Source organism: Caloenas nicobarica, chromosome 1, assembly GCF_036013445.1.
Source record: "Caloenas nicobarica isolate bCalNic1 chromosome 1, bCalNic1.hap1, whole genome shotgun sequence".
Classification (NCBI taxonomy): Eukaryota; Metazoa; Chordata; class Aves; order Columbiformes; family Columbidae; genus Caloenas; species Caloenas nicobarica.
Genome location: NC_088245.1, coordinates 98,473,884 through 98,498,706, shown reverse-complemented (window position 1 = coordinate 98,498,706; position 24,823 = coordinate 98,473,884). Strand labels below are relative to the sequence as shown.

At 39.4% G+C, this 24,823-nt stretch overlaps 1 protein-coding gene across 1 annotated transcript; it reads left to right on the top strand.

Moving 5' to 3' along the window:
* The first annotated feature begins 5,974 nt into the window (after positions 1–5,974).
* LOC136003272 (interleukin-5 receptor subunit alpha-like) lies at positions 5,975–23,911 on the top strand. The gene is made up of 10 exons (XM_065658719.1): positions 5,975–6,077; positions 6,434–6,588; positions 6,721–6,868; positions 7,438–7,546; positions 7,632–7,819; positions 12,401–12,537; positions 16,667–16,811; positions 20,699–20,783; positions 22,341–22,431; positions 23,783–23,911. Exons 1-10 carry the CDS (start codon positions 5,975–5,977, stop codon positions 23,909–23,911), a joined length of 1,290 nt encoding a protein of 429 aa, XP_065514791.1.
* Positions 23,912–24,823: the final 912 nt, after the last annotated feature.

The window sequence follows — 24,823 nt, the reverse complement described above, 5'->3', positions numbered from 1 at the left end:
TTCCCCTCTTCCTCTCTTATGTAAACAGAGATGGAACTAAAGAACATCCCAAATGCCCCTAGCAAATGATTGCAAACACTAGTGGTGCCAACATGACAAGCAAGACTTCAAGGGAATGTGAGAAGGGAAAACCCATATTCTTTAGTCACACACATGGGACTTCGCTGGAACTAACTGAACACAGAGTTCAGATGACTACGGATCAGCCCAAATCCATACGCGATTCAAATACAGCACTTTGATGAACTGGAATAATTATTCAGTTCAGTGTGAGAGTCTAATAAGGATGGAAGAAATTGTTGAATTCCTACCATTCTTGCTTTCCTGAATAATTTATAAATGTGTGAAAATTTAAAAAAGAAATAAAAATCCCTGAGGTGTAGCCTTCTTCCTTTTCATCTTTAATTACTTTAAATTAGAAGAAAACTCCAGAAAACATACCACCAGGTAATGAATGCCTTTTCTCTGAAGTCAGCAATGGTTGTATGTTATTGGTGTAAGAAAACAGGAAGAAATACACTGCAATTACTAATGTTCTACCATCAATTCAACTTACAAGGCATGCTTAAACCAGACAAAATTTACATGTTTTGCTAAAAAGCAGAAGACACAACGGGAAAATAAATTTTCTATATTTTAAAAATGAAGTACTGGGCCTGTGGTCAGGTTTGCTACTATTACTATTGGATTTGAGATTCTGAGTCACACTCCTCTCACTTGGAGGACGATTGAAGGCATTAGAAGTAAAGGCAGTTGGTTTGGCTTTACATTGCATAATTGCATTATCTAGTGTTAACAATAGAATAACACACAGACCTGAATACATTATTTTCTAATTTAAAGCAAAGATTAATTTATTGAATCTATGTGTAAGAGAAATCTGGATACAAAACATTCATAGTAATCACAGCAAAAAATATGTTATTGAAAGAAAAAGGCACATGGTGTACACTCAAGATGCAAAGCAGCAGTTTTTAAGGCTTTAATAGTAAGAAGTTGAAACATTCAATTGAATTCTTGTATGATATCTCTTTCATTTTTTTTTTGTTCGGTTGGTTGTATTTTTGTGGGTTTTGTTTGGTTGGTTGGTTTAGGTTTTGTTTTTTAAACGTGTATTTTTACCATACATACTGAAAGATTGAAATATTTCCATACTTAACTGTAACATTCTCTGCCTGGGAGGAGGATGAAGATCTTTACATCTCTACCACTTCACCTAACAAGCCATCCAGGCGAGGGGGGTGCATGGGATCTGTCCTTTCCAGAATTTCATGCTGTGGGCCCAGTAGCTAAGGATGGGGAAAAGCAAATCAGAAGAGCCAGTTTCTATGCTCTGGAGGAGATCACACCAGTGAGTAGATGAAAGAAAATATACTCCTTGATCTCTTCAGCCTTTTGTAGCAGTGCTTGTGAAATGAGACTTTTAAGACAATAATAGTTTGTCCAGATTTGACTTAAAAGACAGTAAATAGTGCATTCTTGACAACTCGGTTTCATTTGTGCACCAAAGCCTGGGGTCAGATTCTTAGTGAATAAACTTTATAACATGTATGAAGAGGCATATCTGTTCCAAACCACATTCCCAGAAAAAAACTGAACAATTTTATCCATTATTCCACCTCCGAATTCAGCTTAGGGTGGAAAGCTAGAATGCAAAATATCACCTTGTATGAATAAAGTGGTAAGTTGGTTTCAAACTCACTTCTTATCGAGGCAGTCAAACCCCCCAGAATGTCACTCATATCACCTCAGCGTGGCTTGCAATTGCATAAGTGAAAACTGCGAACTAACCACATTTACAAAATAAACAACTATTTCAGAGGCAAAGCTGGGCAAAGCTTCAGACATGAAGAATAAAACAGACAGTGACATCTCTTCAAAATGTAAGATTTATTTGTTCTTTTTCCTCCATTAGTTCTGGGACTTTTGGTTATCTGTCTAGTTTGTGCCCTTTTTTTGCTTTTTTTTTAAAATGTATTGTGCAGTGAAAGATACTTATTAGCCACTGAAAAACCAAGAGAACAAATAGCAGGTGAGATTTGTGAGATTTTAATTTCATACCAACCACTTGCACTGTGTGATTTGATTTCTTCTATAGTGTCTTTTTCTTGAAAGATAAAAGCTCATTAAAATACATTAAAAGTTTTGAAAACTTTCTCTTCTGTACGTAAAGAGAAAAAATAGTAACTTCTCTGACTAATGAGCTAGTTATTTCGAGGTGTGCCTCTTTTAGGGTATTTTTGAAGAACTTGGGTAAGGTTCCAGTTGCGTTCACGTACTTAGATGTGGGCTCCGATCCCATAGCAGGAAATGGCAGTGGAAATGGGCTTTTCTGAGGAGGTGTCTTGCAAAAAGGGAAGTCTCTTGAATCAATTTCTCATTGTAGTCTTAAATCAAGACATTCTCCAGTGCCGAACTCTCCTGCTTCTCAGCCTCAATGATGGATAGGTATCCAGGATTTAACATGCAATAAAATGAAGGTAAGTTTTGAAAAAATAATGTAGATGGTCCTGTTGTTTTGACTCTTCAGCTACCCAGACCTTTAAAATGCATTTGACCTATAATGTTTATTTCATTATTCCTTAATCAATTTCAACATTGTCTACTATCAAATACAGGGGCTTGAAAAATATGAAATTACAGCCTTAAATGAAGCATAAGTTTTAAGTAGTCTTGATCAGACAAACAGTCCTGGTGATTCCTCTTAGCTAAGACTGTGCATTAGAGCCATGAATAAAAGATTTCATTGCTTAATGGTTAAATTTACTCTCTAAATTAGGCGTATTTTTCAAGAGCACTTGAAATTGTCTTTTTGGACAATGTTACTATTTTTTTCAAATAAAATATTAAAAAATAATCTGTTTCTTAAAATGTTAACTTTTGTATTTAGGAAGATATAATAATCGACCCCAAAAACTTTTCAAAAATGTCTTTATTCAAACACATGGACGGTGAACAGAACTACAATTCAGGAAACTTTTAGGTCTCCTGAATTCTTAAAATTAAGCCATTTATTTCCCCTGCACTCAAAGTAACTGCTCTTATGTTTTGTGAAGATTGGTTTCACTACTTTCATTTTTCTTTCTCTGAGGGTCTAGTTCCCAGATTCACCAGGTGGGTTTTGCACAAGACCTTACAATCTCTGCAGCTGCAGTGGCGTTGGGGCTGGAAGTTCCCCCCATGCTATGTCCCCTTTCTTTACTCCAGCAACCCACTGTTGTAAACCAGACATTGCTGGGCAGCAACAAACAGGCATTGACTATAGTTGAAGTTCAGTAATGAAACCAAGGTGATAAGCAAAAGACAAAAAAAACCCCTAAAATATAAGTGTAGTACTGGTTTTAAGTATTAAGAATACTTTTCTACCAAAAAAAAAAAGAAGTATTTTTTGACAGCGCACTCTTTGGAAAGCAATCAATTATTGAGATAATTTGTATTGCATTAGATTGACTGGACTGTCTGTAAGTGTATTTGGTTAGTGTGCATTTCTCTGGAGACAAAAGGGCTAAAAGGCCTTTTTTTAAAAAAGAAAAATGTCAGGCAATGAATTTTATTTTGCACCTTATGGACTGAATTTCAACACCATATGCTTGCGCAAAGCTCTTTGCAACACAGCATTAGAAACACACAGTCCTGTCTGTGTATGTCTGAGAAGAAATGTCATTCTGCTCAGCTATGCTGGCATAAATAGAGATATGCATTATTTGACAAGTCGTGGGTTGAAAGCCTTTATGTGCGGCTTATGATGGCTTTTCATTCCTCCTGATGATCGTGGGCGTCCTTATGTTGCAGTGCTTTCACTTTGCTGTTTTCTGCGGACCCATTCATTCCATATAAACATAAGAAACACCCTGTGAGTTCAGCCCCACGGTCCATCTGCTATTCTCTCTGCAGCAGCAGTATCAGGAGGTGCTAACTGCATAGAAACCTCAACTCTGGCCACCTCCTGCAACCCGTTCTCCAGGTATTCTCCCAGCATCTATAGTTGCTGAATTAGGGATGTCAGAGAGTACATCCGTCTCTAATACTTTTTAGTACCTTTTCATGTACCTGCTTTCCATGAATTTGCCTAGTCCTGTTCTCAGCCTGCTGGCAGCATCTGTGGGAGCAAGGCACAGGAGTTCACTGCATGTTGAATAGAGAAGTGCCTCTCAGTGCTGTACAAAAGTTACTCCTGGGAACAAGTTACCTCTGGGAAACAGCAATAACCTCCTCTGAAATGCCTTTCTTTCACTCAAATTAGGGTTTTGTTGTTGTTTTTTCCTAAGTTTATTCAGAGTGTAAAAATCTTCCTTCTCCTGCCCCTGTGTTTCCTCTCTCTAACTGAATGCATTTATATTACATCACAGATGATTTCAGTTTTTAGCACCAAATGTTGTTGCTGCTTTAAGATTTATTTTGTTCCTTTTCCTATTTCAAGTCCCCTTTTGACTTGTTTTTTCCACAAATGTAGTCATGTTACTGACAGACGCAAATATTGTTACTTGCTTAGTGTTTTCCATCCTCATCAATTTCCCTTTTTCCTAATTCAAATAAAGTTCATACATGTGCCTAGGACTATTTTTGGTAGCCCCATCTCATGGGAATGGATGAGGCCTTTACAGCCACTACATGTTGAATTGTAAACCCTTGAAAACTTCTTGTCTTCATTTTATATTTTCCCCGAATTTTACTCTTGCCACACACTGTACTGTTCCAGGGGCATCATTAATGGGAAGTGAGGGTAAGAACAGCTCAATCCTTGCCTCTCCAGGCAATTAGAACTGACTTATTTCCTATAAACACCCAGCAGGATTTTTTTTTTCCGTGCACATGGTGCTGCTACAGCTGAGACCAGTGCCAGAATGAACCAGGTGGAGGAATCTCTGCCTTAAAGAGTGTTGTTATGTTTTTTTCATAGCACTTCATAAACAATGACAGCATTAATTAAATGACCTCTTATTCATGTCATTATGTAAAAATAACATTATAAATGAATGTATATGTGTATTTTTTTCCAGGTAATCTCATTGCAGATTTTTTTGATATGCTGAACGTTCACACATTTTCCTCTATATGAGCAATTTCTCTTGTTAGTCAATATATTGTGAACATTTTGATATGGCTCCAGCAGTCTTTTTGCTGATCCCTGGTTAACACATGTAGTGTGTGAGGATTTAGTATTGAAAACAATTGCAGCCAGGGCAAATCAGTTAGTTTGGGAGTGAAAGACCCCAAACCCAGAGGCATAATAATTCTGTGGAGAACTCGTAATATATCAGAGGTTATTTTACAATAAAGCAACCTTTATATGAATACTCAGCCATCAAACAGCAATTATATCTTTCTAAAACCAACTTTGATCAGTGTGGAATCTGTTTGCTTCCTGTATCCCAAATTTAGCAACCACCTGATATACTCCGCCTGATACTAATTTTTGCAAATGGCAAGATTCATCTCTCCTCGAATATTTACAGTTCATGTCCTCCTAAAGCAGATACCTAAACCAGGTAACACAAATCACAACCTAGAAGTGACAGTTGCTCTATTGTCACTAGAGGCTGGATAACTCATACAGTTACAGCTGCTGGTTTTGTGTCTAACCAAACTCGTGTCAGTTGGTTCCTACCCCAACTGTCTGCTTTCGGTATCAGTAGTGTCATATCTGTGGTCTGGCCTTCCAGTCTAAGTGGTACTGCCATTCAAAACCAGCTCAGCGTGGCACACCCGTCCTCTTTGGTCCTGGCACCCAGTTAAAGAGTGCGCTTAAATACAAACATCCTGGGAATAGAAAGGACCAATGAACAGGATCCTTTAAACATATGTCATTTCATATTTACTTCTTATACTTCAGACATCACTTAACTGGTGAAGTGACTGTTTCATCTTATTTCACAGATGCAAAAAGAAAACATCATGTTCTAAGTGCTTTTTCAACCAAACTTGGAACTAAAGAGTCTCAGTTTCTACAGACCTGGGGCCCAAAGCATTCGCTATGGCACGTGCCACAGTCATTCTTGTCATGCCGATATTAAGTTTTTTCCAGCCCAAGACAATGTTTTCTACTAGCCCGACAAGTGGACAACCAGAGGTAGTGGGTAAGTAAAATATTAAGCAACAGTTCGTTCTACGCTAGCCATCACAGACGTCTGATCTGAACATGTTGTCAAGGCACTTTCTACAGCCCATAGAGAGAAATGGTGAGCTGTGCTAGGAGAGATGTCCAAGACAGGTAAAAGTGAGTCACCTAACATTTTGTGAGCTGCGGATAGGTAAACATGAATCTCACTGCTAAAGTCATTCATGTTCAACAGAGCTCAGCAACTACCTGCTGCATGTAAAAGCAGAGCTCCTGGGGGGGCTATGGGATATGTAAGCCTTATTGAGAGCCAAGTCCTTCATCTATGCAGTGGTGGGCTCTCTCTTCCTCTATGTAATCTCATTGTCATTGCAGATGCACTTCGGCTACATAATGTTCTGTGGATTACCAAGCATGAGTCGAGAGTTATTCTGCTCTGGAACAATAACCTGACGAAAGAAGAAACAGAGAAGTACACAGTGAAGTATATTTTGAGTTACAAATTCTTCAATAGCACTCATGAAAGGAAAGTAAGTTGTTCAATGGTTATCCATAGTTTAAAGTGAAATCATATTATTTCATTCAGTAGATAAATTTGCACAATTTCACTTTCAGTGCTTAGTCTCATCTACCTTCTCGCAATTCCTTCTTCCTCCTCTTAGGAAAGACTGCAGGAGAAGAAAAAGATAATACATCTTGAGTTATACTCTGGTTTTAATGCTAAAGTTAAAACACAACTTTTTGCAAAAGAAACAGAAGATGTAATTAAGGAGAGTGGCTGGACAGAATTTACTTACAAGGCACCTCCAGGTCAGTTATTTCCCACATGCTGTTAAGACATCCAAGCATTTGTTATAATGTTCTGTCTCACTTGGAGACATATAATTTCTGAAAGCTCATTATTATGTTATGATACTTTTTTTGGCACAGATTTTTTGAGCAGATGACACATAACACCTTGGAATACTGGAGAATTCTTTCCTTTATTAGACATGTTCAGATTCAGAAAACTCCAGCTCTACTGAACAAGAACTCAGAACAACCCAACCTCTCTCTCCATTTTCCCTAGCAACTCATATCTCTTGAAGATTGCCTTCTGGATCACCTGGTTTCAGGAAATCTTAAAAGAGCAGAGCTTTTCAGCTAATACTTTGGACATTTTTTTCTTTAAGTGGGTTAGTAAGGCTTTTGGTGGTAGTAGCAGATGCGCTTCTCAGTTGTCATTGTCCAAAAAGCAGAAAGATCCATTTGTTCTCACCTGCCACTTATTCACACTTCTAGAAATAAGGCTCCATAATGGCTTTGTAATGGAAAATATTTTTTTATTATGAAATCCATGTAAAATAAATATCTTCTTTTTTCCCCTTTCTTTGTTGCAGTATATATTCAAAGTCTTTCATGCATCATATATAACATTTCTTTTTTCAATTGCACCTGGCATATTAAAGCAGAAGCTCCTGAAGATATTCAGATCTTTTTTTCACACAGGTAAGGGTCTTGTGCAACACAAATATGAAACCATGTTTTTGTACCTAAGTCTTTGATTTACAAGACTCATATTTCCTTCCCACAGACATGTAGGAAAAGATTTCAAATGCCAGCAATATATAAAGAATGCAAGGAAAAAAAATATTGGTTGCCATATGAAAGAAATATATTTCCGACCATCAAGAAAAATCAATTTAAACATAACTGTAAGAGATCTGAGAAATAATTCAAGTGGACTGTCTTATTACAAAGCTTTTACACCTCAGAGAATAGGTAAGTACTATCTCATTATCTACTATGAAAAGTTCATTTATTGGTTATTTCCTTGGTCTGGAAAGCAAAGAAAGAAAAGAGGAACATATGACAAAGTCAGAATATTAATTCTAACTTTTTATGCATTTATCTCTCTGGGAATTTTACACAAAAATTAAACAAAATGGATTATGGCTCGAAGGTTTTTATTTTTTTCTCTGATGGAATATCATTGTTTATCTACAACTGGCATTTTAAAAAATTGATAGGCTAGTGTTAAAAAATGTAATTTGAAAAGCATTATATCCTTACTTCCTCCAGTTTTTCTCTTTACTATCCTTTTCTCTTTTTTATAGTACTGAAGAAAATGTGATTAAAAAGGAATATAAATAGACAAAAATGTCATTCATAACTGAATTTAACAATACGAATGTTCTCAAACATCAGTAATATTTCTATTTATTTATTATGCCATTTTCCAGTTAAAAGTACTTTGACAGTTATTTTTAATTATCGACCGTTTTGAATGGTCATATAAAATTATTTTTCCTTACTTGTCTAGGAAGTTTGAATTAATCTCATGGGTAAGAAATTCACCTGATTTTTAACATAGACTGCAGATTCAAATACCTTTAAAATATGAACATGTTGATAGTATTCCAGACCTATAACACAAGAATCAGTCATAACTCAAGGGATAGCAAAAAGCTCATTCAAAACTACCAAAATTTATTCTGTTTTAACACATTAGAATTATTTTCTTTACCTAAATAATTACACTGCAGTCAGAGCCAGCTACAAGAAAGATGCTTTGTTTTAGCAAAATAAAACATTTTTAAGAAAATCAGATTTTCTTGGAAAGACTGTAATAATAATAATAATAATAATAATAAAAATTTTAAAAGCAGAAAAATTATGTAAAGGAAGACTGTATTAGGTGTCTTCATAGCTGACTGGGAAGATGCTCCCTTCCAGACTGGCTGCCTGGGTCTGATCCCACCTGCAGTTTCCAGAGCAGAGAGTTGCCATAGTGCATCCAGTCTTAGGATCAAACGCCTCACACAGCAACAAAAGCTTTCAGGTAGTGTTCAGAGGTGATGCCTGAGCTACTCGGATTTTCATTACAACCTCCCAAGGGCTTGCCCACCTCCATCTTGGTAGTTTCATGCCTCCTTCCACCCTTCTGCTACTCCACCCTTCTGCTACTCCTCAGGCAACCTTCCCACCCAGGGCCTGCCCGGGGAACACAGGGCTGGGGTGGGCAGGAGTGAGTGGGGGGACAGGTGGGAGGTAGCAGGATGTCCCTTTCTTGCTTCTCTCCATCCACTCAATCTCCATCCCCTTGCTCAGAGTAGTCACCACCTCCTCTTTGCAGAGGCCAGACTGCCAACATTTGCTAGCTGCCCTTCTTCCATTCCTGCCTTAGCCATTTTTGGCCATCAGCAGGGTGCACACCTGTCAGAGCTGGCTCAGCCAGCAGCTTTCCCTCATGCCTCAGCACCAGACACAAACCCTGTTAACTTACCTCTCTAAAACCCATTGCCAAGCTTTGGCAGGGCACCACAAAACCTGAGTGTGCTTGCAGGAGATGTTTTTCACTTTGCAATTACTGACTCCAACATTGCAAGCGTCAGTTGTCTTCCCCTCCTAAGAAGGTGCCCTTCAGGTCACACACATCAAAAAGGGTCATTTGTACCTGGGCTCTCCTTCTAAAACAGGAAAGCCTCCAGCTGGGCTTGGCCTCAAACCTTGTGCAGTCCTGCTGGGAGTTACCAGCCCCTGCAATCCAAGCTTCCTTCCAGTAACATGGAAGGACTTGGGCATACTGGTGGATGAAAGACTGTACGTAAGCTGGCATTGTGCTCTTGCAGCCCAGTAGACCAATCGTATCTTGGGCTGCATCAAAAGGAGCGTGGCCAGCAGGTCAAGCGAGGTGATCCTGCCTCCTCTCTGCTCTGGTGAGACCCCAACTGCAGTGCAGCATCCAGTTCTGGGGTCCTCAGTACAGGAAAGACATGGACCTGCTGGAGAGGGTCCAGAGGAGACCACCAACATGATCCAAGGGCTGGAACACCTCTCCTACGAGGAAAGACTGAGAGAGTTTGGGTTTTTCAGTCTGGATATTGTGGCCTTTCAGTACTTAAAAGGAGTCTATAAGAAGGATGGAGACAGACTTTTTAGAAGGGCCTGTTTTGACAGGACAAAGAGTAATGGTTTAAAACTAAAAGAGGAGAGATTCAGGCTAGACATGAGGAAGAAATTTTTTATAATGAGGGTGGTGAGGCACTGGCCCAGGCTGCCCAGAGAGGTGGTAGATGCCCCATTCCTGGAGACATTCCAGGCCAGGCTGGACAGGGCTCTGAGCAACCTGATCTAGTTGAAGATGTCCCTGCTCATTGCAGGGGGTTGGACTAGATGACCTTTGAAGGTCCCTTCCAACCCAAATTACTCCTATGATTCTAACATGACATATGGTTTGACAAAACAGGATTCATGCACACCCTGTGCTGCAAGCATCCCCAAAATTACTGAGTCCTGGTTGTCTGTGTGTGGGGCCTGAAGAAATTTCCAGATGATAGGAGAGAATAGCATGAAAAAAAATTGTTTCCTACTCTCGATATGCTCACTGAAGGCAGAGATGCTTTCGGAATACTGTTTCTCAGACTAAATGAAAAAAAGGTTGCTGCTGACTTTCCTCACCTTTCATGTCTCACAGTGTGCCTTCACCCTCAAAGGCAGGTGTTGGTCACTACCAACAGCTTTGGGGACAGGCAGAAGTGAACAATTTTACAAGCCTGAGGTAGCCCTGGAATAAATATTTTTACTGACTATAGGATCTTTGCCTAAAGAGAGGAGACTTCTCAAAGAGGGGAAGGAAAAAGAAAAGTCTGAAAGGAAACCCCATTGTGACATACAAGTCTGTGGAGAGACATGGGGTCACACAGCCCCAGCTACTAGAGCAAGCACAGCGGCTTCGTGGATGAGCAATGCTGCCACTCGCCCTGTCTGTCTCTCTCTCTGACTTTTGTCTCCAGCACCACATTGCAGCCCTGTCAGTCCCAGACCTCACTGACCCCGTCCACAGACTTGCCATGCACTTCTGCTGCTGCTGGGAGGGCTCTTCCAGAAAACTTCAGCTGCATTTCCTCCCTTCCAGCAATGCAACAGCAGCCAGCGGGGGCTCAGTCTGAGTGTTCCAGCACGCATCCAGGATCAGTACCCTAACACTAGAAAGCAACTGTAGATTTGCTTATCTAAACTGGGGTGTATTAGAAGACGGGTGGTTAGTAGATCGAGAGAGGTTCTCCTTCCCCTCTACTCTGCCCTGGTGAGACCACATCTGGAATATTGTCTCCAGTTCTGGGCCTCTCAGTTCAGGAAAGACAGGGACCTGCTTGAGAGAGTCCAGCACAGGGCCACAAAGATGATGGAGTGGAGCATCTCCCTTATGAGGAAAGGCTGAGGGAGCTGGGTCTCTTTAGCTGGGAGGAGACTGAGGGGTGACCTCATTAATGTTTATAAATATATAAAGGGTGGGTGTCACGAGGATGGAGCCAGGCTCTTCTCAGTGACAACCAACAGTAAGACAAGGGGTAATGGGTGCAAACTGGAACACAAGAGGTTCCACTTAAATTTGAGAAGAAACTTCATCACAGTGAGGGTAACAGAACACTGGAACAGGCTGCTCAGGTTGTGAAGTCTCCTTCTCTGGAGACATTCAAAACCCGCCTGGACACCTTCCTGTGTAACCTCACCTAGGTGTTCCTGCTCTGGCAGAGGGGTTGGACTAGATGATCTTTCGAGGTCCCTTCCGATTCCTAACATTCTGTGATTCTGTGATTCTGTGAAACCAAAGGCTAAAATCCTGGGAAGTCAAATGTCCCTTGCTTACAACTCTGTATCTTATCCCTTTCTAAAAAAATTAAACCCACTGCCATCACACTCCATGCACTTTGTAACTGGAGAACAGTGACAGGAGAGGGATTTTTTGTTTGTGTGTTTACATCTTCTAAACACATTGTGCTTCCTCCATAGCAAGTGCTTGCCTGCTCATTTAAAAGAGAGAGAGATTTCTGAAGCATCTATAGCAAACTTCATATATTGAATAAGACCTGCCAGGAGCTGGTATCTTTTCAGTAACCTCTCAGTGAGAGATGAAACTCCATTTTTTTTTTCAAAGTTATGCTACTAGGCTCATGGGCAGACTTGCGGTATCCCACCAGACACAGTGGAAATAATCCTACATGGCAGGGAGCCTGTAGCAACTCAGATGTCTCCTTGGCAGCAACCCACACTCTGGAGAGTGAACTCAAAGGTCTTGCTTCTCCTGCCCACCCTCACTACCTTCCCTGGAAAGATAAATAAAAAAAAAAAATAACAAAAAAGACTCCCTTTATTTTGAAACGGAAATGGATGCCACTTAGTGAGCAGCACTTTCAAAGGAAATATGTCACTCACTGAATGCGCCTACTTTGGGTGTGATAATCTCCCAAATAGTCAGCCACATATTTTAAGGACTAACACACTATGTTTGTTTTGCATCAGCATGAATATGAGAAAGACCATGAGGTACAGAAGGTCTCTCTGTGCTCTTTTTTTCAGAGAAACTGAACCCACCGATCAACGTCTCAGTTTCCTTTGAAAACAGAAGTATTAAAATTCACTGGAAACCCCCGCCTACTATTGGCTCTGCAAGTAACAAGTGCTTTTTTTATCAAGTGAAAATAACAGATCGCAAAGTAAGTGTTTTTTGGTAATATACTTATTCTGTATCACATAACTTCCATAAAAACTATGCATCCCTTGAATTTAACAGAATTAAAACTCAAACTTTAATGAAATCCCAAGGTCTTTCAGGAATAATCCAACTTTTTTGGTCTTTCTGGTCAAAAATGGAAAGTCAACACATGAGGTCTTTCAGAGTCACGCTTGCATTGGGCTGGATTTGTTTTTCATTTTTTGTTTGTTTGTTTGATTGGTTTGGTTTTTGTGTGTGAGGCATTTTGTTGTTTTTTCTCTTTCTTTGTACATTACTATCACAGAGATTATTGAAATTTTTGATATAGAAAAAAGGAGTATTGATAAAAAATAAAGTTTAGCAGCTGCTTTGATAATATTTTTAAAGAAAAAAATCCCATGTTACTTTTGTTATTTCTACATACATGACTAGAAGAATGACCCCTGTTGTTTACATGTGTTAGATATATTTTAAAAACTTTAATGGTGTATCAGCAGCTTCTTTTAGTCTTACCAGCAAGAGACAGAACAGTGTTATAGTTTAGGTTATGACATATGGTGACTAAATACCATCTGACATTACCTGGTGGCATTTTTAAATTACCTGGAAATAAGAGCTGAAAAATTCTCAGGGAGATTCTTATTTGAACTCCCACAGAGTAGAAAGACAAGCACTTAATTCAGAGTATGGTAGGTACGAAATTCAGATGTACGTTGAAATGTGAATTTTCTCAATCTTTGGTGTTTTCGTCCAGCTGTCTTTGAAGGCGTGTTTTTGTTTAAGAACTTAAATTTCAGCTAAGACACACTTGAGTCAGTGCACAGTACTCTGACAATAAAATGCTTATCTAATCTGGCTGCAAACATTTAAAAGATGATTAAACACTGAAAGAACATATGAATAAATTGATATGTATCCACTCCTTGTTAGACACAGTAGAAAGGAGAACTGCAATGAGGTAGACACATTATTGATCACGTAATGTTGTCTTCATAAATTACAGTAGGGTTTATTAATTCAGATGCAGTTCTAATACTTCTAGGCATCTTCCAGAACTGGCCTGGATTTTCCCACATTCCTTCACTGCAGCACATGGAAAAACAGCCCAGTACCACACATGGGCATGCCAAAGGTTCCCAGTCTTCTTTGGGTTTTTCCGCAAGCCAGACAGGTAGCCTCCTTCTAGGACACTTCTGCAAATAATTGTCATTCCCCAAACCATTCCTACATCTAATACGTCAAAACCCCTGTCCCACATCTGGGGACTTGTCCTTGTCCGTTAACACAGATCCTATTCACTAAAGGCAGTGAGCGGAGGGAGAAGGGAGGTTCATGCCGGATCCTTGGTGTTCTGTTCAGACACATACTGAGGCCACTCTGATCCCTTTCTGCCCATCTACACAGATTTCCTTCCTGTTTCGAGACTCAGAGCAATCCACAGTGTTCATACAGCCACTGCAGCCCCTGTTTCCAGCTTCCTAACACATTCCACTCTCTGGAAGTAAACATCAAATATGTAAAATAGTCTAGTATCCTTAGTTAAATGGAATAAACCTCTTTTATTTTCTTTGTCTAATACAGCTGCTCCTCTGCTTTGTACACATTTACAGGATATAAACATAGGAGAGGAAAGCAAAGAAAAATCATTTGGGCATGGAAGTGAATAAACATCTAGAGCAGTGGAAAATCATGTTTTGTTTTGTTCTGTTTTTCCACAGACGGGATTGTTTGGGAATACAGGAGAGAAGCAAGTGTGATAACAACAACAACAACAACAACAACAAGACATATAAGGGTGCGAGAGAGAAGAGAGGGCTTTATGGTAGATCTGAGGAGAATCAGTATCAAAGTTAACAATGACTACATTATTTATTTATTTATTTATTTATCTAGCCAAGGAGCAAAAAAAAAGAGGGCAGGTGTGAGTGCAGAGTTAAGGAAGGAAAGCACAGCAGTTACTAGAAACATAGGAGGGAGAAGAATGGAGCAAGTCTGAGATACTATTTCCTGGTCAAAGCAAGGTCTTAATTGCTGTCACAGAGACTTAATGAGTTCAGGTATTAGGGTGTCCCTAAGTAGGCTTGCAGATATTTGTTGAAGAACAGGTAAGAGTTTAATGATTAAAATATACAAGTCTACATCTATTTATTCTGAATACCTGAAGAGATGAATTGCTGAATACTTAGGCACACAAATAATGATACTGTGATACCGATCGATAAAACTTGAAAAGAGGGAGTTGAGTCTGATGGAAGCTAGGAATGGTGGCATGCACTGTGGAAACAAGATTAGAATTTGAAATGTTGGATAAGTCTGAAATCGACAAGTAAAAATTCAGTGATAAGGAAAATCTTATGATTAGGAAGTACAGGTCAAATGTGAAAACACAAAATAAGGAATTAACGCGTAGGCAGCACTGCAGAAGAAAAGAGATCTGTGGATTACACTGAACCACAAACTGAATCAGTAATTCCATATTATTACACAAAGGTCAAACGTTATTCAAGTATATATGACAGTCATGTCACATGTAAGATGTAGGTTGTGACTAATTTGCCCTTCTAGCTACTGAGTTTCTCCTGAAGTTTCAAACTGTGCTTTGGGCAGCACCACAAAATACATGCTAAAAAAAAGATTCAGAGAATGTCAGTGAGAGCTATCAAAATGAGCATAAGCTTTGAAAACATGCTCTGGGACTGGAAGACTAAGGGACATGGTCTAGAGTAAAGGAGTATAACTTGTGTTAAAGAGCATAGGAATCATAGTTACCCATGCCAACTTGTGAGTAGGAAAAAAAGTGACTGGCCAAATTTGAAGCCAGGAAAATGTAGACTAAGAGTTAGGAAAAGTGTCCTAATTCCAAGGAAAGCTTAGCACAAGAATGGGTTTCTGAGGCAGCTTGGGGATAGCTCTGTATAAAGTTACTGACAATGGACTGGACAAACACGCTCCATGAATGGTCTGGGTAGATGTGACTGAAAGTTTCTGCATATCATGACTGCCAGAAGGTGGCCTACTTAGTTTTGTAAGAAGTTTTTCAGTCCTACATTTTGAAAAATTCCTGTGATGACATAAGCTTTTTATTGGCTCCTCAGGAAGAAATTTTCAGGCACATCATTTGGTTTATTTATTTATCTAGCCACCCTCATAGTAATTTACAGCTAGCTTTTGAAAGCCCAAGGACTTTCCCTGATTTTTACTTCCTTTTGAAAAACTTAACATGTGAACTTTTGGACCTATTTTTGGCAGGAGATCTGGAAAGATCTTAAGGAATGTAAAGGAAGAGAAAGAAATGGCATGGTACACAGGGTCAAATCCATACCACACCAGTCAGGATGAGGAGAGCAGGAGATCACCTTTTCTTAAAGTTGACCTCATAGTACTACCTCATCGTGCTTTCCTAACACCAAAAATGCAAAGATTCTGGGCTCCTCTGTGTCTGAGACACATACTTTCTTCTTCTTTGAAACTTCCTGACATTATTTTGAAGTTGTCTAAGCAGGAGTTTCCTCTCCTGCTTTCTTTTTTGTTCTTTCTTAAATTCTTAATGTTGTTTATTTACAGAAGCTGACTTTAGTTTTCGAAAGTGATGACTGATTCAGAGATCCTTGTTTTAAACTCTGACATTCCTTGTGTGAGCTTGATCTTTTGAAGTAACGTGCTTTCTTTAATTGGCACAGTTGAAGATATTTCAAGGTAGTCACTACAATAGTCAGCATACCTCACCACCAGCCAGCTGAAAAATGCAAGATTTTATTCTACAAGACAAGCAAGTTTAGCACAGTACCCACACCAAAACCTTGAAACTTGCAGTTTCATAGTTATTGTATTCATCCTGCACTTGGTGTGATAAAAAATGAAAGGGGAATCAGTGTTTTCAAATTCTTAGTGTCCTACTATAACTGATACCTCCTTCCATCTTAACAGTTCTAGGTTCTCCTTAATTTTCAGTCCTGAGTTTTAATACAAGCCAGGTAAGAGTGAGATTGTGTCCGGACGTAAACACTGGTTTTGAAAATCTCCTATTAGGTTTGAGATACAAATAATAGTATTTGACATTCCCAGATCTATATCTGTTTGAACAGCAATGTGAAATAACCTAAAGTACTCCCTTAAACTTTTCTTGATAGATTGTAGATGTCACTGAAGAGAAATATGAGTATCCCTTTCATAAGCCAGCAAAAACATGTGCAGCACAAGTGAGGGCAAAGAAAGAGATCTGCATAAGAAACAAGATTTGGAGTGAATGGAGTGAACCAGTCTTTATTCATGATGGTAAGTTATCATGTATTTACTATTCATAACCCTTATCATTGAATATGTTCTTACTATTCAACATATTTACTTCACTACTAACTCTGTTCTTGTCCTTGCCGTATTTTTGTACTGTAGCAGTACCTAGAGGTCCATACCACACACCAGGCTCACACAGCTCTAGGTGCTGTAGGGAAAGGCGGTCCTTGGTTTAATGAGTTGTGTAATACCTCCTTGGTCCTAAAGCAGTCTAGCACAGGGCTGTTCTCAGAAATGTTATATCTGACTCTTGACAGCCTTTAGAAAACAAGAACAGTCAGCAGCCGAGATCCCTGCCTGCCCTGCAATGGGCAGCCGAAGCATCTCTACAAACACTTGCAACTGGAGTTAGCAAGCCACGAAATCCACGAATGTCATAATATTAATCAAATCACACAGTCCTTAGGGACTAAGCCTAACATTTCTATTACTATATCAGTGGAATAATTTCTTATCTAACAGAGGTAGGAAGTGGTTTAGCTCTCATTTAAACATATGTGCTCTGTCCCCTACAACTCACTTCAGCACAAATTATACAATAACCTTGTAATACTTTCCTTCACCTCCTATGACCAGATTTTGCCACTCATGTGCTAACAAGGGAAACTTGTGATTTCCGTGATGAGAAAAACAGTTTCACATGCAGCAGTTTAGTGCCAGGTTAGGTAAAGGTGAAGGAGTATAATGGAGTGACACTGTATTTATGGAGAGAAAATGGTGCATAGACATGTCTCTGTGCACTGACATGCAAAAAAAAAAAGAAAGAAAAAGAAAAAAGTATAATACCAGTGATAATTAAAAAATATAGCTACCTTTATTTAATGCAACAAATTGTGTGTTTTGGAATATGTCTTTTTGATCTGTTGAGCTTCTAGTACATATTTATCTGAAGACAAAGGAAACATAAGGCCAGACATTATTATTTTTGCAATGGATTGGATGTAAACTCAGTTATAGGGTTTATAAGATGTTGCCTGCCTACTCTATCAGATGCCTCACTGCATCCCACTGGTCTCATCCCACCTCTCAGCTGCCACCTTTGTTGGCCCAGATTCATTCATTTAATTTCAAAAGCGTTTCACTTCTGAAATGCTTGGAGAGAGAAGTGTAGCTGCTCCACACGCTCATTGTGGTGAAGGAAAGAACATGTTCCAGCCCATCGGAGACTTGAATTACCCTTTGGAGATGCTTCTTTCTTCTCACTGAAGACAGAGAGAGCCTAGGATCATAGCACGGCCAGCAGAGAGGTCTGCCTGGTATCAGGCTGGACACACTTGATGTGTGGGCAGTGGAGGGAGGGGAAATTAGAAGGGATTTTTCTGGTGGGGGAATGTAGGTTTATTCGCTCGCTGCCAGCCCATCACCAGAAGAAGGAAATGGAGTTAAACCGTCACCCATCCTGATTCCAGCTTACCAAGCCTTGCTCTCAGTAGCTGCAACCCTCCTTCAACTGTTTTCAACCCTGCTTCCACTACAGCTGTTGTTGAGGCTGAACAACCAAAGCATTTCTTCCACTTCAGAAAAGTCTATGGCAGATAAGGCTGCCATTGCATGTAAGCTCTAATACCTCCACGGGTTCAGTGCAGCGTGTCAACTTACCCCTTGAGCCTACTGCACAGATGCGCAAGTTCATGTAGCGTGGCCATTTCTCTTCTTCCTTCCTGTATTCGGAGAGGATTGGTGGCTTTTATAATATGAATCTATGAATATATGACATAGAGGCACCACATGCTCAGGCCAGCCTCTTTAAACATCTCCTTTGATGTTGAGAGAAAGTTTTCTGCTTATGAAATTTGGGAACATACATAAGTGGACATTATGAAGTGCCTTTTAATATTGCCTAGATTAAAAAAACCTTGTTATTAGGAGTATCACTCATGGTAACTCCATGAAAGTCAGGTACCTAATTTCAGAGACACAGTGAATTGAAAAAATCAAATCTTTCTGGGGAGTAACTAGAAAGGAGAAGCATCCATTCAGAATTTTCAATTTTGCAATGCACCAGTTTTTCTACTGAAAGCCTTGATGGAGCATGCAATGACCTATTTTTTGTTTACTTCTACATGACATTCCAGTGTTTCATAGGAAATGTACTACATTTCTTTAAGCATGCGTTTTTAAGAGTCATTTCAGCCTCCTTTTAAAAAAGCTGAAACATCAAAATGAAATAACATAATTCAAAACATAACTAAAATATTTGTTCTGAAATGTTCCTTTGACATGAAAAGAATTTTTTAATTTTCTCATGGGAAACACATTCATTTTCCATTGGAATTAGCATATGCTCTTGAAAAAAACCCCACAATTTAAGCTGAACTGAACTGTTTAGTATAGAAACTTTCTGCTAAAAAATGTTTGATCAGCTTTATTCACACACAGAAACTCAAAATAATTGGTCTGATTTTTAAAGCTGCTGAGGATTCGTAGATCACTTTGAAGTTAATAGTAATTCGGAAGTGTTCTGCATTTTTGCAAACCAAGCCACTTGTTTTGGTTTCAAAGTTCTGTTATTTGTGACTAAGTTTAACCATTTGCACTTGAAGAAAAACCACCATAAAATAGTCTATCTGAAAGAATACACGTTTCTTTTTCTTCCTCCTTTCCAAAATGCATGAGGCAAGAAAGCAAGAGAACCAAAACTTTTTGTGGTTTGGCTGATGTAAAGACCACTGCTTCCTCTTCTCTCAGCTGTGTATGTGATATGGGGTTAGCAGAATGATGCAGAACAATTACCTCAAACAAAATAATCTCTACTACATAGTCCAGAGATTGTTCAGAATATATCTTCTGCACAGTCATCTCAACAGACAAGGAGGGAAAAACTCCTTTTTCATCTTAAAGTGAATAAAGAATTGCCCACAGGTTTGTGAGTTTTTTCTTGGTTTCATATCAAATTTGTGGAAATTCGTAATATCCTTGGTTTAGAATACAGATGAGTTCTAGCCAGGAACTTTTGTACAACTCTTTTGTTCTTTGAAGTTGATCTAAATTGATCCTAAAGCTGTTGTGTAACTGGCCTTGGACTATTAACATTTTAAGAGCTGTTCCTGCCTGTTTTTCTTCAAAGTACTTAGTTCAAAGAAGTCCAAACTAGTTCTGGTTCTAAAGCTAGGTATTAAGCAAAACCAAACAAAGCAAACCAGCCAAAAATACACTTTTGAGTCAAGGAAAGACATTGCTTTTTGGTATTTGGGGTATTTTGGAGGAAGGAATATAAGGTACAGATCAGTAGTATTTGTTGAACAGTATAAATATGTATTGCTGGCATTTCTTTAGGACTATGCCAGAAGGCTTAAAAAAATATAGTGGAAACCAAATGTTGCTTTTTGAGTCAAAGCAAATATTTTGTTTGACAAAATCTTTCATTTTCATTTTGCCTTAAACCAGTTACAGCTGTGAAGGGGTGAGGAGGAAGCAGCAGGGGCTGATGGTGCGTGGACATGGGAGGTGGCAACAGCAGGAACCCAGGAGCAGCTGAGGCAACAGCAGGAGTGTCAATAGCAGATGGACAGAAGGTTTGATATCCAGAACAGTAAAGGCTGGATGGAAGTATCCAGTGGCAGGACAGGCCATGCGCAGCATGTGAGAGTAGAACTCCAGGGCAAGGAGGGGATGGATGCCACTGGAGCAAAGGAAACCAGGCAAAGCCCTGAACTGAGGCTGCAGCAAGGCTGAGAGCTGAAAGGAGGAGGCAGGAACAGTGCTGAAGTCAGAAGCCCCTGTTTCCCCTAAAAACCCCCAGGAAATGATCCTTCAAATCTGTGGCAGTTTGGGAATAGTGCAATATTTACGAGTCAACACATAATTCATGTATCTATGAACTACCCTTTCCCACATTATTAACATCACCTTTCCCTCTTCTTTTTAAGAAAAGACAGTAGATGCCATGCTGCTAAGCCTCTCGTTTTGTCTCGTGATTTTCCTTGGAGGTTTGCTGATATGTGCACGTAGAAGGTAATGTACATTTCTGGAAGGTAATATAAATTTCTGGTGGAAGAGAGGTCAGGGTGAGGATAAACAAACCGTACAATGGATTAAGGTCAAACATGGACCTTCTCAGATAAATTTACAAGAGGCAGATAACTGTACATTTCTGACTATTGTTCAAACAAAGGAGTGCTAGGTGTTAAGATCTAGCATAAAATACTAAGCCCTGTCTTTGTAATCTCACAGCTCCCATCACAATCACTGGAGTTCCAGTCTCACACTCTACCCTCAGATGTCTTTCTGCCACTATAAATGACATTTTTTCATCTTACTCTGACTGCTGCCTCTCTACCCTCAGTGTGACTTTGCCCCATGATTTTGCAGGTTCCGCATTCAGGGCCACCAATATTAATCATGCCAAAGATGAACAGATGAATTGCATTTGCTACATTGCCCAATTTAATTTCATAACCCATGGGTATTACAGAAAGTAGTCTTTTACAGTAAACTGGACAGTTTAACAGAAATAAGTAAAAAAGGCAAGTCAGGCTGACGGAAGGAATATGCTTTGCTCTACTATTAGTACAGCAAAATAATAGCAGTGGTCATGCACCCACCAATAATTAATACAGCCAACTGCCTCTATGCCACTACTTTTCTGTCCGGCTACATAAGTTTCCTGTTGACATGGTAGAGAAGGCTTTCTTGAACTGAAAAATAAACCTGTTCAGGATAGGATGGTAACTCAAGCTGCCTTAATATTTGGAAGGTACAACAGGTAAATGGAACTTCTGCTAAAAAGTAAATTGATTGTTTAATTAATGACTAAATATTATTCATGATTAAGATAAGTTATCATGTGCTCTATCTTCTTTCAGTAAACAAAGATTCAAGCAACTGTAGATATGAAAGAGCTAATACAAGAATACAGATTTAAAAGTTTCCTCTGGGGCAAACAAAACATGTAATTGAAAGCCATTTGCATCTAAACATAAAACAATATTCTGGTCAAATAATGAGGAGTGACTCTGGTCTCAAGAGAGCAGCTCAGCTGGCAGATCCTTTCAATGGAATATTTGCATAATACTTGAAACCAACCTTTGTGCTGAAACAAAATGGTTTTGTACAGACACCACTCAGTCTCAAACCTGAATTGTGCTAGATGTCAGCAAATGAGTTAAAAGATGTTTTTGATGCTATGCTTGTTCCCTATCATTCAGCATTTCTCTCTTTGATTATTGCAGTTTATAGGTAAAATTTTTAATTATGAGAAGCACATATAGGTGTAGGGTTTTTTTACCTAGAGACATATAGCATGTTACAAGCTCTCACTTTGCTTGGAAAACATATGTTTGCACTTATCTGGACAGTCCTTTTGAATCTCTAACAGACTAAAACCCAGTCAGGCTGAAGAAGAGCTGGGAAAAATGTTGAGAAAAATGTCCGCAGTGAGTAAAAAAAATTACAGAATGACTTTACAAACAGTAGATGCCTGACGAATTGGTGTATCCATTACAAAGCATTATTTATGGATCTGTTCCTGCAGACATTTAAGAGTCACGTGTCTGTGTCTCTCTCTTTTAGGTTTAGATGCCTGGAAGTTATAACTATGCCTGTTCCACATCCTTCAGATAATATCAAAATTTGGTTAGCTGCAGATGAGGCTCACCACCAGGTAGTGTCTGTCTTTCCTCTCTCACCACATTGACACGCATGATACTAGTTGTGATCGGAATGGTACAGCATTACATTTGGAGCAGTGCATCGGTTTTAAGACAAACTGGGAAAAAAGTATGCAGAGTGTTTGTAGTGAAGCCAGAAGAGAACAGAAAGCTTGTGGAGATTACAGGACAATGATCTCAATAGAGAGGATGGAGAAAATCCTCAGCGGAGTACTATCTCAAATGTGCCTCAAAGAGAGTGTTTCAGCATATCCACACTTAATGGGCCAACATTTTAGGGAGTGATCACCCTGACTCCCTGCAGAATAGTCAGTCATGACATATTACATGTATAAGCATGTGGGCAAGTTATCAAAGAGAAAGTTTTCGTGGAGATCTGCAAGTCATTTGCTATGTTGTAGTAAATGTGCACATTCTTATGGCAAATAAGAGGAAGCTCCACAACGCACGCAGCATAACTTACCCCAACTGGGTACCTGATGCAGGATAAAACTGTGTACAGAGATGTTAGCTTTGGAAGAGCTGATGTGCTATAAGTTCAGATGCTAGCTTATCTCATGGCAAATTACAAGTCTCTAGTCAACTAGGCAAAACAGAAAATAAATATTTGCAATATTTGTGCAGCTGTCATCAATCAAGCTCTTTGACTGGCACATCCAAAACTTCTTTTCACTGTCATTGTGTAAGTTAGAGGGAAAACTGTGCTAGTCAGGCAGTGATCTAGATCCCTATAACTCCAGTGAAACTACACAGTGAAATGTTCTCTGAGGTACAGTAAGATTTTATCTTACCTGATTCTCCTGATGAGAAGATGATGGTGTGCCCAAACTATGTATTTTTTGTGGGAAACATCATTGAAATAGAAAACTGTAATGAAGATTTTTTCCATCCTAAGTACTCAAAACATTTGTTCAGAGCCTGTACACACATATTATAATAGTATCTAAAATATTGCTGATACCCAAAATAGCAAAGACATTGATTTTAGACATACTGTAAAAGTTAAGAAAATGATGCTGAGATAATCTGTTTTATCCGACAAATAAAAATAACCCCTGAAAGCTAGGCTGTGGCTTTGACATAAACCTTAGGTACATAGTCATATGATCCTGGAGGGTGACAAGCAAGAAAATTAAAGCTCAGAGCAACTAAGCAAATTTGCCATGAGCAACTCCTAGACTGAAAGAGTAACTCATATGACCTCTGTATTCCACTTACATGACAGAGTACGTAATCTGTACTGATCCCAGACAAACCAAATAACTAGCATGCTTCTAACAATATTCAGAATTTGTAATACCATTGAATACAGACGTTGTGCTTAATGTAATTTTTATCCAACAGAAACGAATGTCAGTTGAAATGGAGATGCACTCAGAGATTGGTCTGGACATTCCAGAAAAGAATGGAGATGAGAACATCCAACAACAGAAATGTTTGAAAGATTATGAATTAGAAGACCTGTGGGGATGACACCTTTTTTATCATCATGCAAGAGTTACCTTTCTGTGAGAGGGACAATATTCTGACAGATCTAAGAATGGCTGATACTAGAGTTTGTCTGAGTCCAGTAACTTGAAGCGTTTTGAGCTCTGATATTGTACAACTCTTAAAATGATCTTTGGATCACAAAGGCAAAGCAGTACCTTGCAGTTTGTCTCTATTACAGATCTTCAGCCTGGTAAAATTACAACACCTCAGACAATATGGATGCCATCCAGAGGAACCTGGACGAGCTTGAGAAGTGGGCCTATGTGAATCTCATGAGGTTCAACTATGCCAAGTGCAAGGTCAGGGCAACCCCCGGTAACAATACAGGCTGGGGGATGAAGGGATTGAGAGCAGTGCTGTGGAGAAGGACTTGGGGGTACTGGTGGATGAAAGATTGGATATGAGCTGGCAATGTGTGCTTGCAGCCCAGAAGGCCAATCATATCTTGGGCTGCACGAAAAGCAGCGTGGTCAGCAGGACAAGGGAGGTGATTCTGCCCCAATGGTCCACTCTGGTGAGACCTCACCTGGAGTACTGCATCCAGCTCTGGAGCCCTCAGTACAGGAAAGACATGGAGCTGTTGGAGAGGGGACAGAGGAGGCCACCAAGATGACCTGAGAGTTGGAACAGCTCACCTATGAGGACAGCCTGAGAGAGTTGGGGTTGTTCAGCCTGGAGGAAAGAAGGCTCCGGGGAAACCTTATTGTGCCTTTCATTACTTGAAAGGAGCTTACAAGAAGGATGGAGACAGACTGTTTAGAAGGTCCTGTTATGACAGGACAAGGGGTGATGGTTTTAAACTAAAAGAGGGGGGGATTCAGGCTAGACATGAGGAAGAATTTTTTTTATAATGAGGGTGCTGAAACACTGGCCCAGGTTTCCCAGAGAGGTGGT